Source organism: Scardinius erythrophthalmus (genome assembly GCF_964197995.2).
Source record: "Scardinius erythrophthalmus genome assembly, chromosome: 5".
In the NCBI taxonomy this organism is placed as follows: domain Eukaryota; kingdom Metazoa; phylum Chordata; class Actinopteri; order Cypriniformes; family Leuciscidae; genus Scardinius; species Scardinius erythrophthalmus.
The window spans coordinates 6,739,525-6,757,509 of NC_138225.1; the positions used below are offsets into that span (position 1 = coordinate 6,739,525).

The window sequence follows — 17,985 nt, forward strand, 5'->3', positions numbered from 1 at the left end:
ATATGATTAAAAATGGTGATTTAAGGTGACTAGTTACATCCCCTAAAATGCTGATGTTCCCTTACAATTTGGAAATCTGGGATTCAAAATATTATTTAAACAGTAAGTTTTGGGATACTGAAAAAAACAGAGACACATTATTATTGCTTCTATTATTATTTATTCTTTCTTCTTTCTTTAATCCTCTTGGCCCCCTTGGGAGCATAGGGCGTCCACCATGGATCTCCACCTCACTCTCCTCTGTGCTAAGGACTTTACTTCTTGCCAGGAGGTCCCCGTCTTGGTCAGTTCATCAAGCGTGGACCGCCTCCAGTTGGATTAGGTCTCCCTAACTTCCTCTTGCCTTGGGGGTTATAGTCCAGAGCTTGTCTTGCTATGTTCCTCGAATCCTTCCTTAGTATGTGACCGATCCATCCCCACTTTCTAGATTTGATTACAATGTGTATTTGCTCCTGGTTCATGCGTCTCCACAGGTCAACATTTGATATTTTATTAGGCCACCAAATCTTCAGTATGTATCTGAGACAGTTGTTAATGAACACTTGTAATTTATCAATGATTGATTTGGTGGTTTTCCAGGTTTCACAGCCATATAGCAGGACAGATTTTACGTTTGTATTGAAGATTCTGATTTTGGTGTTTCTAGAGAGCTGGGAAGAGAGCCATACAGGTCGGAGCGTTCTAGCCATATCTTGCTTTGCTGATACGCAGCTTGACATCTTTATCAGCTCCACCATCTGTGCTGATGTTGCTTCCGAGGTATACAAACTCGACCACATCTTCCAGGGATTTATCCTCGATTGTGATAGGTTGGTAGGTTTGGTGTTAAGTCTCATGACCTTGGTCTTCCCGACATTTATCCTGAGCCCTATCTGTTTACTGTGTTCATGCAATCTTGTGGTCTTGCATTGAATGTGTGTATGTGTTTCTGAGATCAAAGCCAGGTCATCTTCAAAATCAAGATCTTCCAGTTGCTCAAAAGGGTTCCACTGTAGTCCTGTCCTTTGACCATCCACTGACATTTTCATTATATAATAATATCATAATAATTATTTTTATTATTAAGATTGTAGACTACAAATATGGTTGGCTTGGTGACGAATAGCTTATTATTCCTCTATTGTAACTTAAGTTGATTAAAAAAGCGTCTAAGTATCTGCTAAATGCATGAATGTAAATGCACATATTATATATTATATGTTAAAATATATATAAATAGGTTCTAACCTGTTGATGTTGAGAAATGGTCATGTCCCTGTCTACGACCTTTGTTTTTTAACCCACATCTGTGCATAAATGCACTACACATTATTTCCACAAGATGGCGGATTTTTCTATTGTTGCTCTTGAACTTTGTACTACATTTTACTGGTCTAGGATGTCTTCCAGCGTTGCCATTTCCCAATCACTCTGAGTAAAGGCTGAAGAAGTTCCTTAAACGGACTTTTAAACACCTCAGGTTACATTCGCCATCATGCTAAGGGTCAGAGGAGTATGACATCGAGGGACATTCTCTGCTTTCTGTCCTGTAGAGCTGCTGAATTCAGCAAACCTGGTGAGTTTGATCTTAATTCATTGAGAAAACAAAAGCTAATCTGACTGATTGCTTTGTGTTATATTGCTTTATGGCTTAAACTACATGTTGCCTTGATTGATTTAAAAGAGAAATACAGATTTTTAAGACTTTCAGGGCTATATCAAATCATCAAAAGTCTGTTTTAATCAAGTTTTATTACTATCATAAATGTTTATGCTTATTTTAAATAAACATTACTGAATGCATTTAATCATATTTTCCTCCCAGTGTTGTAGTGTACAGTGAAGTGGTGTAGTCCGTGTGGTCATGGAGGGGTTTTGGGCTGCGTTTTTCCCTGTGCTGAGGATCTGGTTCACCTGTGTGGTGGTCCTGATAATGCTGCCTGCCATGTTTGGCATCTCTCTAGGCATCACAGAGACCTACATGAAGCTCCTTATCAAATCCTTAGAGGTGCGTAAGACCTGTGTTGCTATTGTTAACTATTAGAAATCAGTTTTGTTAAAGAGATAGTTCACCCAAAAATGAAAATTCTGTCATTAATTACTCACCCTCATGTCGTTACAAACCTGTAAGACTTTCGTTCAACTTCAGAACACAAATGAAGATCTTTTTAATGAAATCTGAGAGCTTTCTGTGCCTCCATTGACAGCTACACAACTGACACTCTGACACTTCATGAAGTTGATAAAGAGACCATAAAACTAATCCATATGAATTGAGCAGTTTGGTCCAAAATTTTCTGAAGTGACACGATCGCTTTATAAGATGAACAGATTGAATTTAGGCTTTTATTTCACTTTTGGGTGAACTATCCTTTTAATTGTAATTAAAGCTGAAATAAAATAAAATATAAATATTAGATGAAAACTTAAACGAGATGTTGCCTTGGCAAGTAAAGGGAATACGTTTCAGTTGAAGTACTAAAATAACAGTAAAACTGACATATTTTTTTTAAACTAAATAAAATGACAAAATCAGATTAAAAAATGACTAAATATTAAACTAAAATGGAAAAAAATAACTACAATGAAAGCATAAAAATATAAAAGCTAGTTCAAAATATTTATAAAAGCTATAATAGTATATAAACAATACTAAAATAACACTGTACGACTTACATATTTATAGACATAAATTTGTGGCATGACCTTAAGCTTTTAATATGTATATTACATATATGAATTTATAAAGAAAGTATATTTTAGGCACCATATCTAGTCACATTTTCTTTTAATGACATTAAACTGTCATTTTTTACTTTCTTAAAGGTCCCGTTCTTCGTGATCCCATGTTTCAAACTTTAGTTAGTGTGTAATGTTGTTGTTAGAGTATAAATAATATCTGTAAAATTATAAAGCTCAAAGTTCAATGCCAAGCAAGATATTTTATTTAACAGAAGTCGACTACATCAAGCGGCCCGTTTGGACTACATCCCTCTACTTCCTTCTTTAATGACGTCACTAGAACAGTTTTTTGACTAACCTCCGCCCACAGGAATGCTCCCTCAACTCTACCGAAATTCGTTTATGTACTAACGCACTTCTAATAACTTACTGTTTACTCAGCTCTTACGGTGATTTTCTGAAGTAAAACTGACGCTTCATCTTTTGTGTGATGTACAATAAACTTATTAAACTCATCAGTATGTTTGATCATCATTCAGACAGCAGACTTGTAGGCTATTAATAAATAATGGATACATACAAGCAGACGACAAATACATTATAATAACCGTAATTAAACTGCTAAACTATACCTGTTTCATCTCTATACAGCACTCTGACTCTGTAGGCATTATTGTCCGACTCGAACTGAACACCGTTACTGAGAGTTTCTGATATTATCATCATTCGTGAGATGAAATTGTCCTGACAGACTGAGCGCGAGCTCATGAAGCTCCGCCCCCTGTGTCGTCCAGCAGCACCTCATTTGCATTTAAAGGGCACACACTAAAACAGCGCGTTTTTCTGAGCCCCAAAAAATGACAATTTAAACATGCTGTAAAAAATTATCTGTTGGGTATTTTGAGCTGAAACTTCACATACACACTCTGGGGACATCAGAGACTTATTTTACATCTTGTGAAAAGGGGCATAATACGGGACCTTTAAAACACTGAATGTCTTAATGTGAACAATTGACTGTGCACATAACTCCAAAGAAAAAAAAAATCCATGTAGCCCTTTATCAAAATATTGTAACTTCCTCCACCAACTGAGACGACTTTCCTTTTCCTCACTGATGTAAGTTAAGCCGTACCGATTGACATTCTGTCTGGATCCATTCTAGTATGTAACACCCAATTTTCCTCCTATCAGCTCCCAAAAGATAAAGTGTCATGCCCTACATTTATTTCTAAACTGTAAATGGTTTACAAAGCCATTCAATTCATGTTGATTGTGCTTGTCACCATTTTTAATCACTCTTTATCTTTTCAAATGGTAGTCCTGAAATAGTCCTGCATTAAAGTTAAAGTTCTGCTGTGGCAGATTATTTTATTAAAGCACAAATTCTCTCTGTTGAGCTTTTAAAAACTGCATATATTATTTATACACAACTTTGAGATGTACAGCATGACACACTCTAGAATAGTCCTTGACATGTTACATCTACCAGGACGCTACACTATTGCACACACTCCCCGAGGGGAAATGAAACAGTTTTGTTGACCAATGAACACTGTGGCATAATCAGATGGCACTGTACGTATTTCTTAAACTGAAATGTGCTGTATCATCATAAGTGATAAGTGCCCTTTGGTCTTAATGAATTGGGATTCATTATGCAAGTTTAAAGCCTAGTGTCAGAAGCAAATGAAATCATACAATATATATTAAGCTTTACTCTGTGTTTTTACAGTGGGCAACACACAGAATACAAAGAGCGAGTAGAGCAGAGGAAATACTGAAACATTCTGCATCAAATGGTGAGTTTACACACATAAGGGCTTTTCACACTGTGCTTGACCACGGGTTATCATCCTTCTAAACACTGCTTTTAACCCCCGGTAAAGGAACATTTCACACTTGTAATTTATTAGCACTGCTTTTGCGGTGTGTTCATTCATTAACCTCTGTGAAGTTGGCATGGGGTGGACAGTGATGTCACAGTTCCCGAATTTTATTTGTTGTTTCTAAGGAGGGGAAATAGACACAGTGTTCATTTCAACGGCACAAATCGAGCACAAACGAATGATACCGCTTTGAGCGATTTAGACGAAATGGGGTGGAGAGTGACGTCACAGCTCCCGAATTATATTTGTTAAATATGCAAAAAAATAGTTAGTGTTTGTTTAAACGCCACAAACCGAGCACAAACGAATGGAGTGATTTGGACGATATGGGGTGGAGAGCGACGTCACACAACATCCCCAAAAAATAATGTTCAATATCTCAAACACCAAACCAGCACAAACAATAATTTTAGCGAACATAGCACAATGAATGGCATATTTTTGGGTATTATTTCGTTTTCGTTTATTACTTCACAGAGGTGTAATTGGTCCATATGACTTGTGTACTATATTCTAATTCAAATGAAGTATATGACAACAACTTTGAATGAGGAACAAGCTGAAATTTAAAAGTCATTCACATTGATGTCAAAGTTGTTGACGGCAAAATGCGAATGAATGACGACTTAAATATCAGTCAGCTTGCCATTTTATGATGATTATTGAGTATTTCTGCATTTCTTTCAATGGAAAAAGAGTTTCTGTCTTTTCTATATCATTCCTCATGTTCTTGTAAATGTGGACGTCTTTTATGTCTTTTAGTTTAGCTGCATGATGGCTGTTTTCAAGACGCAAGCAGAGCTTTGGGATCTCTTGGGTTCTCAGCTTATCTGTCTACTCAAACAATCACGTGTTACACAATGATTACAGTTGCTCTTGCTCTCTCACACATTCATGATGGACTTTAGTCTGTCTCTATCAGTTACACCTTCCATTAGATTTATCAATGCTCTTTATCAATACCTCCCTGATCTTCACTGATTAATCAACATCTAAGCTGATGATAGCGTTATACCCAGTTATAAAGCGTCTGACTGTGTTCTTGTTTGAATGTGTTTCTTATTATGGCACAGAATGGGCACTGTGTTCACTGTGGTTACGTACATTAAAGAGAAAAGTCTGTCATCATTTACCTCATTTTGCTACAAACACGCATGACTTTATTTCTTCCCTAGAATAGAAAAAGAGAGATGTTCACATTGTTCTTTTCCATATAGGGAAAGTGAATGGTAACAAACAGTAAAGACATTTATACTGTTACAGAAGATTTCTATTTCAAATAAATGATGTACTTTTGAACTTTTCTATGCATCTAAATAAAAACATGTATCACGGTTTCCACAAAAATATTGAAAAACAAAAGTTTTCAATATTGATAATAAGAAGAAATGTTTCTTGTTCAACAAATGAGCATTTTAAAATGATTTCCGAAGGATCATGTGACACTGAAGACTGGAGTAATAATGCTGAAGATTCAGCTTTGCATCACAGGAATAAATTACACTTTAAAATATATTCAAATCGAAACCAGTTATTTTAAATTGTAATAATATTTCACAATATTACAGTTTGATCATTGTTGAGCCTTTCATTATAAAGTTAACCAGGACTTTTGTGTGTGTGACTCAGGTTTGATTCAGCGGGATAATTCCTCTTTGGAGCAGGAGATTGAGGAGTTGCGTCGGAACAGGCCAAAGTCGGCCGAGCGCGGAGACTTCACCCTGAGCGACGTCCTGTACTTCACCAAGACAGGCATCGAGAGCATAGTGGAAGACGACGTCACGCAGAGATTCACCTCAGAGGAGCTGGTGTCCTGGAACCTCCTCACCAGAACCAACAACAACTTCCAGTACATCTCTCTCAGGCTCACTGTACTGTGGGGGGTTGGTGTGGTTGTGAGATACGGCATATTGCTTCCTCTACGGTAGTGTACCAATTCAGTTATACTTTACATTAGTGTTCAAAAGTTTGGGGTTTAATTAAGAAATTAATACTTTTTTCAGCAAGGAAAAAGCTTTCAAATAAATGCTGTTCTTTTGAACTCTCTATTCATCAAATAATCCTGAAAATATATATATCACAGTTTCCACAAAAATATGAAGCAACACAACTGTTTTCAACATTGATAATAATCAGAAATGTTTCTTGAGCAGCAAATCAGCATATTAGACTGATTTCTGAAGGATCATGTGACACTGAAGACTGGCGTAATGATGCTGAAAATTCAGCTTTGATCACAGGAATAAATTACATTTTAAAACATATACTAAAATAGAAAACAGTTTAACAGAAAACAGACATATTTCACAATATTACTGTTTTTACTGTATTTTTTATCAAATAAATTCAGCCTTGCTGAACAGATAATACTTCTCTCAAAAACAATAAAAAATCTTACAGACTATAATCTTTTAAATGGTAGTGTATAGTAGTTAGATTTGGTGCTTTGTTCTTTTGTTGGCTGTATATTTGTTGTAAAAAAGTAATTTGATTTAATTTCAATTCAGTTTGATTCAGTTGTCAAATTGTCATGTCAAATAAATTTTTTATTACTTTTTTCCCATGCATCTTTTTCATGCATCTGCTCTTCTGTTGTTGTCTCAGGATTACACTGACAACTATAGGGTTAAGCTGGTTGGTAATTGGCACAACGATGGTGGGATTCCTCCCTAATTTCAGGTAATGCTTTGGTTATGTTATCAGCCTTACAAATGCGTGAATTATTCATGATTCAAGTTGAGATCACTTAATGCTGAAGAGATCAGCATTATATTATGTTCCCAGACTATATTATGTTTTGGACACTGGTGTCTCCAACATGAGATAATAGTGTGCTGGTCTCCACTAGGCTTCTTAACCACAAAACTTATGAACAAATGTCTAAATTTGCTAGACTATTTAGCCAACAAAAAGTTAAAAAGAATATTTCTTCATTATTCAACTCAACCTGAGGCATCTACACCACTTGGATGCTGAGAAAATCATAAGCTGTTACTGCAGTTTACAAGACATTTTCGAAGCCAAGCACATTTCTTTAATGCAATATAGACTCAGTGGGCTTGATGAACAAATCAAATCTACTTCTCTCCCAAAACATTTGATGAGTGGGTAATGATTATTATGGGTAAACAGTTGAGACATTGAAAGGTCCAACAGCTAAGAAGTGAATGATCAAATCTGCATTGATATCAATGATTTACACACACAAAACAAGTTTTTAAATATATTATACGAATCATTTTACCATTTATATTTATATATAATTGTATTCCTAATAATACTATTAAAATTTAATAACACAATTTACATCAATCTGTTTATTTAGACAAATGTATTTATTTACATGTAAATAACAAACGTCTATGCAGAATGGTGAAAAATGCACTCATAATAAAACACCTGTTGAGCTCATTTATCCATAGTCTTTTCCTTTGTGTCCATTAAAGTGTTATTTAGTCCTAATTATATTCATTACAAACCTTTGTTGTTTCAGAGTGAAGGGTTGGTTGAGTGAACTCGTACACGTGATGTGCTACAGGATCTGTGCCAGAGGCCTTTCAGCTACGATTCACTACCACAACAAGTGAGTTCAAGGCTCCATTTGACGACAACCCGTCTAATCAAGTAACAATTAAATGGTTTAGACTTGTACAGTCACACTGTGGCTCTGTTCTAAAAACCTGTTGAGCTGTTTTGTCTACTTTCTACATAGTCAGCTGCCTTCTAAAGGGGCGATCACACTACACTTTTCGCTCCATTGACTTCCATTCATACGCAAGCAAATGTTGAAGACAGGAAACACAAACTCATGCGAAGATGTTCCTCATTTCGCTGCATTCAATTTTGGTAAAGTCTGACCTGCAAGTTCGTATCACTTGAAGAGGTCTGATTAATAGAAGATTGATACGCCATGGCATGATCTCATAGCCGAATTTTAAAAATGCAAAATTTAAAGGGGTTATACACTCACCTAAAGGATTATTAGGAACACCTGTTCAATTTCTCATTAATGCAATTATCTAATCAACCAATCACATGGCAGTTGCTTCAATGCATTTAGGGGTGTGGTCCTGGTCAAGACAATCTCCTGAACTCCAAACTGAATGTCAGAATGGGAAAGAAAGGTGATTTAAGCAATTTTGAGCGTGGCATGGTTGTTGGTGCCAGACGGGCCGGTCTGAGTATTTCACAATCTGCTCAGTTACTGGGATTTTCACACACAACCATTTCTAGTGTTTACAAAGAATGGTGTGAAAAGGGAAAAACATCCAGTATGCGGCAGTCCTGTGGGCGAAAATGCCTTGTTGATGCTCGAGGTCAGAGGAGAATGGGCCGACTGATTCAAGCTGATTGAAGAGCAACTTTGACTGAAATAACCACTCGTTACAACCGAGGTATGCAGCAAAGCATTTGTGAAGCCACAACACGCACAACCTTGAGGCGGATGGGCTACAACAGCAGAAGACCCCACGGGTACCACTCATCTCCACTACAAATAGGAAAAAGAGGCTACAATTTGCACGAGCTCACCAAAATTGGACAGTTGAAGACTGGAAAAATGTTGCCTGGTCTGATGAGTCTCGATTTCTGTTGAGACATTCAGATGGTAGAGTCAGAATTTGGCGGAAACAGAATGAGAACATGGATCCATCATGCCTTGTTACCACTGTGCAGGCTGGTGGTGGTGGTGTAATGGTGTGGGGGATGTTTTCTTGGCACACTTTAGGCCCCTTAGTGCCAATTGGGCATCGTTTAAATGCCACGGCCTACCTGAGCATTGTTTCTGACCATGTCCATCCCTTTATGACCACCATGTACCCATCCTCTGATGGCTACTTCCAGCAGGATAATGCACAATGTCACAAAGCTCGAATCATTTCAAATTGGTTTCTTGAACATTACAATGAGTTCACTGTACTAAAATGGCCCCCACAGTCACCAGATCTCAACCCAATAGAGCATCTTTGGGATGTGGTGGAACGGGAGCTTCGTGCCCTGGATGTGCATCCCACAAATCTCCATCAACTGCAAGATGCTATCCTATCAATATGGGCCAACATTTCTAAAGAATGCTTTCAGCACCTTGTTGAATCAATGCCACGTAGAATTAAGGCAGTTCTGAAGGCGAAAGGGGGTCAAACACAGTGTTAGTATGGTGTTCCTAATAATCCTTTAGGTGAGTGTATTTAGAATTCAGAAACCCTTGTTATTAGCGACACCGGTGGCCGTTAGGTGAACTACAGTGAGCACCTTATTGCTCATGCCCACGTAACACACAAGAGACTGAACGAGATTTAATTCCCCGATATACTCACGGCGAAGTTCTTTTTTTTTTTCATTCTTTGCTAAGAGTCTTAGACCATTCATCTCCATGAGAGCACATGTACCCAAATCAGATGCTGCCATCTTTGCTTCATGTGCGTTTCAAGAGACATTTTTTAGCCAATCACCTGAGCTGTAAATGTCATGTGGCTGATTACTCTCTTTGAACTCCTTGCAGATGACACTGAGGAAACATCTACTATAATATAATGTTGTTTTCACGTTGCTTGCCTATTTATATTTTGTAAAAGTACTATGACTAATTTGGAATGGCTGTCAGTGGAGAAAATAGCTTTTTTATGCCCATAATGGGTGTAGTTGCAGCATTTACCACCAGGGCCTAGTTGACGAACATCTGTATCAAATGTGTAAATTGTGTAAATTAAATGAGTCTAACTGTGCAATGCTAATTCTTTTTTTCAGACAGAACAGACCTAAGAGAGGAGGCATTTGTGTGGCTAATCACACTTCGCCAATTGATGTCGTTATTCTGGCTAATGACAGCTGTTACGCCATGGTGAGTGAGACAGAATTAACACTTTAGTGCAGTGGTTCTTAAACCTTGTTTCACATTTTGTCCGCGTTTACATTGGATTTTATTTGCATATAGCGCTCAGGCCTGCAGTTATATCTGCATGGGGTATACGAATGGGGTAGAATTTTTAATGAATATAACTTGTATGAATATGACTCTGCTTTTCACATTAAGCAAACGGCACATTATGTGCTTTTTGGAGCTTGATATTTACAGTCACCAATCTTTCATTCTTGTGTATAACAAATAAAAAAGTCATAGGAGTTTGGAGGGACACAAATACTTTTAGCAAAAGTAGCCAGTATAAACGTATTATATATATTAAAAGCCATTTTAGAATACCTTAAATGTTATGTATTTTATTTTCAACAAAAATTATTTATCCAGTAAAAGTTCTTTTTCATTATTCATCATATGAATATTTGATGTAATTTTCATAATTATTCGTTATTTTCCTGTTTATCGCTGTGGAACCAATCTGTATTGGATAAAGCGGTAAATAAATAGAGGTGACTTGACTTGGTTAAAACTATATATATATATATAAAGAAAATACAGAAGATTAATGTTTTTCAATAATAACATAACTGTTAATATTGTGGGCTGCTGTGTTTGTTTCATTTGTCAGTATCAGCTAAATTAATTCATGTAAATAATGTGTTTTATTTTCATTATTAAATGTGTTTTTTGTGTGTGTATGTGTCACCAAAATCATTTTAGAACCCCCACTTTAGTCACATAGGAATTAATTCTCTGCATGATTAGCACTTTGTTCTAAAAGTGAAATGTTGTGAATAGACTCGTTTTCTCTCTCTAACAGGTAGGGCAGGTTCATGGTGGTTTAATGGGAGTTGTCCAGCGCGCTATGGAGCGATCTTGCCCTCACATCTGGTTTGAGAGAGCAGAGATGAGAGACCGCCACCTAGTGACACAAAGGTAAAACAACAATAACAATGTTTTATTATTGTTAATCAAGTTCAGAGCACTACAAACTCATTTTTTTCATGATTTTCAAACTTTCTACTTTCATTTCATCTTTCCTCTTCGTAAAACTACATATATGCGTAAACAAATGCATATATTTCTCTACATACTCTAGAGACAAAATACCTCCCTGTTTCATGCTGGGTCATGTCTCTCTGCTATTTGCCTCACAGCGCAACAGAAACACGTTTATTTAAAAACACACAGTGTTCTGACATGCATTGACGACTCAAGCAGTATTGGAAATTACACGCACACAAATATATTTTCATACATAATGGTATCTAATGTAGGCAACAATTCAATATTATTTCATGCACAGTGATCTCATTGGGGTTTGTTGTCAGTCTGTTTCCTTGTGGGCCCAGATAATGCTGTTTTAAAGCAAGTTCAGTCCATGGCCATTTCGGTGGCGCCCCAGGCAGCTTTTCGTGTCAGTGCAGCTCCAGTTTCTTGAATGAGAATTTCCAAAATGATTTGGACTTAACTATATTTCATATTTTAAACTTATTTTAAATAGTCAATCGAATCGGACAGCAATGAGATATATATATATATATATATATATATATATATATATATATATATATATATATTGCACTGTTACGAATTGCTATGGCCCTCCGCCTAAGAAAAAAAAAAATATATATATATTGTTTGGATACTAGGGTAGGCATGAACAATACAGTAGGTTCTACACTACCTATCAAGTCAGTCCCTGATTATTGAATTAATTTCTAATCCTTTTACGTAACCAGCTAATATTCATTAATAATATAGACAAACTTTATATAACTGTAATTGGCAAGATGTGGGTAAAAAAATTTAACAGTTTTAAACCCTTATTTTTTTAACTCTACATTTATGCAGTTAAATTAACTTTAACGAAGATCATTACATTTCTCATTTTCATTCATGGAGATGACATGGAAAATGTGCCATGCTTTAGTGCAGGATTTCTGTCACCTGGTGGAAAACACACTTTTAACCTGAAAATGATATGAAATTACCAATATAACCAGTAGAGGACCACTCATTAGCTCATTTGCCATTTCCACTCCCTTTCTATTGTTCTTTTTATGTGTTTTGTGTTTGGATTTATTATAAAATGAATATTATAACAGATTTTAGCCATTTTATTGCACTAAAGTATGAAGTATAGCAAGAGTAGGAAAAGTCACAAAGTCTCATGCCATTTAGATGAAAGGTATTTCATTCAAATAAATAAATAAGCCTAGCCTTTACAGTGGATGGGAAAACGTCTTATATTGCTCCCGCATCATATTATATAAACTGCATTTATGACAAAGAACTACACAGATGCAGATATCATAAGAATATATCACTAAATGCACACATGTTGTCCTGTTTAGGCAGGGCTGGGTGGAATTTTATTGGGGCTACAGCCCTCCTAAAATGGGCCTAGTGACGCCCCTGCCCCACCCCCCACCCGCTCATTGACATCTAAACGCGGGGGGGGGGGGGGGGGGGGGGGGGGGGGGTTTAGACAGGTCCGTGCCGAGGTCATAATCCGTCTCTGGGTGGAGCTATTGCACATGCGTCAGTCTCAGGAAACTGTGCCATTTGTGCCCCATTTGCATCACACTGCTGATTAAATTAACAGGAAACTGAACTTAGTCACATTACATGAAAGATTTATCTCTGTTTAGCATAAGGCAAACGAAAAGTTCATTTTTTATTTTTTGTCTAAATATCGTTTATTGTTCTAATGACGTTTGCCATTCATCACCATTACATTTTAACCTAGAATAAAAAAGAAAATACATTTTCACAAATAAGTTTTTTGTTGTTGAAAAAAATACAGAATTCTTCCCTTACTTTCTATTAATATCAGTTAAATTCTGCTTGTACATTTAATCTATGTCAAATGTAATCTAAAGATTAATATAATAATATTATATTTGAGATAGTGACATTATCTTTAGGGTTACATAATAATTAAATGCAATTCTAATAGGGATAATAATGAAATATGATTGAATATTTATAGATATGAATGTATGTATCTATTAAAAATAACAGTTTGGCTCCAATAATTCAAAGACATGACTTCATTTCTTACATCCTCCATGTTACATTTTCTTTAATTTATCAAATTTTCATGCATATTTCCACGAGTATCCTGTGTCCTCCTCATATTGTCTCTGTTAACATAATGGTCTGCTCATCTTTCTTGTTTTCTCATCCTTCACAGGTTAAGAGATCACGTAAATGACAAAACAAAGCTGCCAATACTCATCTTCCCTGAGGGTAAGTGCATAATAATAGTGAGGAACATCGTATTTCAGGTCCTGCTAAGCACAGTTGTTTCTAAAGCCTCTTAAGGTTGAAGTCTAATGCTTGCACCTGGTTGTCCTGCAGGAACTTGCATCAATAATACATCAGTAATGATGTTTAAAAAGGGAAGTTTTGAAATTGGAGGAACTATTTACCCCGTGGCTATAAAGGTAATATATCAGTACTCGTCTTTTATGCACATTGCCCATTATAAAGTGAATTATAATGTTATGGGGTCATATAATGTTATTTTAGTATCATTGAGATATTATTATAGTTTTAATTAATATTTTAAATTATTTTTTATATGTTCCAGTATAATTTTAATTATAATAAAATAGAATATTTTAAATATAAAGTTTTAGTAATTTTGTTGAATGTTTTTGAAATTTTTTTTAATGTAATGTCTATATTTTATTTTATTTTTACTACATCAAGTTAAAGGAGAACTCCGGTCAATTTTAACATTGAGCTCATTTTTTTGTACATTTGGAGTGCTGTCAATACAGAGAACAACGACAAAAATCGGTGTTGCCTACACCGAGTTATTCTATTTTTAAAATTTGCACCCTGTTGACTTCAATGGGGCAAGTACTAAACCTGCTTTTAGCCTCTTAACATCCTTGATGTGCCATTACAAGTGCACAGAAAATGTGAGTGATTCCTTCTGAGTGAACACGAGTGGATCTGACTGCAGTAGATGTGAAAGAAATGTATAAAAATGATGTTTTCGGGTGAAGTCCAAAGTAGTCGATTGCCGAGTTCACGCGCGTGATCATAGGTACTAAACCTATGCGCGTGAACTCGGCAATCGACTACTTTGGACTTCACCCGAAAACAGGATGTAAACAAAGGTATTTGCGCTGGCTTAAATAACATCATTTTTATCCCTATCTTTCACATCTACTGCAGTCAGATTCACTCGTGTTCACTCAGAAGGAATCACTCACATTTTCTGTGCACTTGTAATGACACATCAAGGATGTTAAGAGGCTAAAAGCAGGTTTAGTACCTGCCCTATTGAAGTCAACAGGGTGCAAATTTTAAAAATAGAATAACTCGGTGTAGGCAACACCGATTTTTGTCGTTGTTCTCTGTATTGACAGCACTCCAAATGTACAAAAAAATGAGCTCAATTTTAAAATTGACCGGAGTTCTCCTTTAAGCTAAATGAAAATGAGAAATCTTGCCTAAATATATATTTACACACAGAGAGAGAGACAAACACACACACACACACACACACACACACACACACACACACACACACACACACACAAATATATATATATATATATAATTTATGTATACTTTTTGATCTGTATAATTTTGTTTATTTAATATATAAAATAATTCCTGTAGCATAATTAATAAAAATAATAATTAAAAATAATTAACTTTAATAAATTAAATGTTTTATCATTAAATAACACCTACTGTTTCACACACTATTTAAAATAAATTGGTAGTATACAGTTTTAATTCCAACAGAGTACTGTGTTTTGGTCACACGTTGCAATAATCTTCATAGTGTGTGTTTGTGTTTCGGCCTACTGTGACCCTCAAGCAATGTCCGTGTGTGTTATATATAGTACGACCCTCAGTTTGGAGATGCATTTTGGAACAGCAGCAAATATAGCATGGTGAGCTATTTGCTGCGGATGATGACGAGCTGGGCGATAGTGTGTAACGTCTGGTATCTGCCTCCAATGACACAGCAGGTGAGAGATCAAGCAGAAAATGATAAAGTAGCTGTCATCATCTCCACAACTAGTGAACTGCCGCATTTTTGTGCCACGATGTTGATGCGATTGATTACACCCTCACTGACTCATTTCCTGTGTGCACAGGAAGGGGAGGATGCTGTGCAGTTTGCCAACAGGGTGAAATCAACCATTGCACAACAAGGAGGTTTAGTGGACTTGGCCTGGTGTGTAAATGAGTTTTTCTTCAGCTGCCTTCCTAAATGAATTAAAGAAGCCATATTATGTCTTAATTAAGCCTTAATTTTGTGGTCTACCTTATAGGTTTTCATGCTTGAATGTTCAAAAAACAATATTTTTCACATATTTTACATTGTTGCAGCACCTCTCTTTCCAGTCTGTCAGTAATGCTCTCTTTAGTTCCTGCCTCTCCTTTCTAAAACCCCAATGTGCTCTGATTGGTCGGCTGGATCAGTGTGTTTTGAGTGCGAGTTTCAACACACTACTAGTAACTCAATCAGGCCCCGCCCCTTTGCTTTGCTTATGAATTATTTAAAAGAGGAATTTTATGACCTGATTGTTTCTGGAAGTAAACTCAAGACTACAATGGAGGAGTTTCAGGGAGTTCAGAAACACTGACACTGAAATAGAGAATAACTCTTTTTGGAGCGACTTTGTGCTTCGTAACTTTGCAGACCTTTTTCATGCTCAAACAACAACATTACACACTAAAGGTTTATGACTTTGTGTGTTTTTCTGTGTGCTTCTCAGGGATGGGGGTCTGAAGAGGGCAAAGGTGAAGGATTCGCTCAAGGAACAACAGCAGAAGAAGTACAGCCACATGGTGGTGGGTGATGACAGCAGTGACTGAACACACACACACACACACACCAATGATCAGAGGGCTTGATATTCTCATTCACCAATCACTGGAAATATGTCAACTTGTGGATGAACGAACAGGAGGGACTTTTTATACTACTGCTGCTATAATACAGTTTAAATGTGTTAATGAATTGAGTTAGAAAATAAATGGAAATAAAAAATGTTTTTATTGCAAACGCTATAGATCCCAGTGTCATATGGGCCACACTGCTTTTCTGTGAAGAGTTTTATTTGAGTGAAAAAGCTTTTGTGTCTTTTGAAAGTTCATTTTTGAAATTCAGAATATGTAAAAAGGACAAAATTTTAAATGCATGATTGGGGTTAATATTCAGTTCAAGTGTGTGCTAATTTATTTCTCAAATAAACTTTTGTGCTTTTTTTAAGTTTTGTTCTTGTCAGATATGTCTACTATCATGATTGCTGGGGTCTCCACAGTCATGCTGGAAATATCAGGGATAAAGGGCAAATTTGTGGGAATTTGTGAAATATATTTTTATTATATAATTAAAAATCATCAAACATGCATTTTTCAAACATTTCAGCATATTTTCAATTGTGTTGATACAATGCACAAAATCACAAAGTATCTTTTTCACTAAGTGTTTCATCTATATAAATGTGTCACTCACAGTATAGCCTACCTTTCATAAAGCTCTCCTCTTACTATCAAACATTTGATTTGCATCTCTTCTCGTTCGGTTCAATCCAACTCAATTTAATAGTTAATCAATTAATCATTTTAGTAAATTTCTATACTGAGTATATAGACAGTTTCTATAAAAATTGTTTGCAATTTCCGATATGGATAACCAAATGTCATGAATTCATTTTACATAAGTGATTTATCTTGATAGCCAAAGTCACATTGATCAGGAATCCTGAATTCAGTTCTTTCACAGTTTATAGTGCTTGCATGGTCATATACACACACAGTTTTAGAGGTGTTGCTGGTGTCTGGCTGTTTTATGACACTGATCTGCTCCATTTGCTCTTATTTGTCACACTTTCTCTGTGAGAGGTGAGCAGTCAAATACAAAGAAAACAAACACCATATTTCTATAGACTGTATAGACTGGTTGCATTGAATCTGCTAGTGCTGATTACAAACCCCTGTTGCACACAGAATGTAATTTGCGAATTTAATAAAACACCCATTCAGTCTTGATTTGAAATGAAATATAAATTTAGACAGAATTTTTCATGCATAATAATTATTTTCAAACCTGCACTTATGAAATGATGATGAACAGTGTTGGTTAATGCAACAGAAAATGTACCAGTAGGTAATGCAGATTTAATTTCATCATAATCAGTTGTCACAAAAAGTCTTAAGTAGAAAAATAAAATAAAAAATAATACTGCTAATACAACATATGGCATGTACATTTGCATTCCCAGCAAGTTTAATACACTGAAATGATTATGACTGGCAAAAGATTACCAGTGAGGTAATTCTGAAGTGATGTTATAATAATAATACATTTTATTTATATTGCGCTTTTCTTATACCCAAAGCACGTAATTGTGTTATGTTATAACACAATGCATGTGGAGGATTTTTTGGACGAAGGCTTTTCTTCAGCATCTGCCACATTCTTGTGTTTATTAGCCTCTTTTTGTGGATCAGGAACTAACTTACACACACAGAAACATACATCAACATTACAAACATCTGATCAGTTTAGGATTCATTTTTTATTTAGCTAAA

General features: G+C 35.9%; 1 protein-coding gene across 2 annotated transcripts; it reads left to right on the forward strand.

The window, feature by feature from the left end:
* Positions 1–1,320: 1,320 nt before the first annotated feature.
* On the forward strand, positions 1,321–16,800 carry agpat9l (1-acylglycerol-3-phosphate O-acyltransferase 9, like). 2 transcript variants are annotated; one of them, XM_081364693.1, is made up of 13 exons: positions 1,321–1,555; positions 1,805–1,987; positions 4,397–4,463; positions 6,180–6,474; positions 7,155–7,229; positions 8,044–8,133; positions 10,296–10,389; positions 11,228–11,343; positions 13,607–13,662; positions 13,774–13,859; positions 15,282–15,410; positions 15,540–15,619; positions 16,164–16,800. In XM_081364693.1, exons 2-13 carry the CDS (start codon positions 1,844–1,846, stop codon positions 16,261–16,263), a joined length of 1,332 nt encoding a protein of 443 aa, XP_081220819.1. In that variant the 5' UTR covers positions 1,321–1,555; positions 1,805–1,843; the 3' UTR covers positions 16,264–16,800. The 2 variants fall into 2 exon arrangements, with proteins under 2 accessions (XP_081220819.1, XP_081220818.1); XM_081364692.1 differs by having other exon boundaries at positions 1,420–1,555; positions 15,282–15,619; positions 16,164–16,658.
* Positions 16,801–17,985: the final 1,185 nt, after the last annotated feature.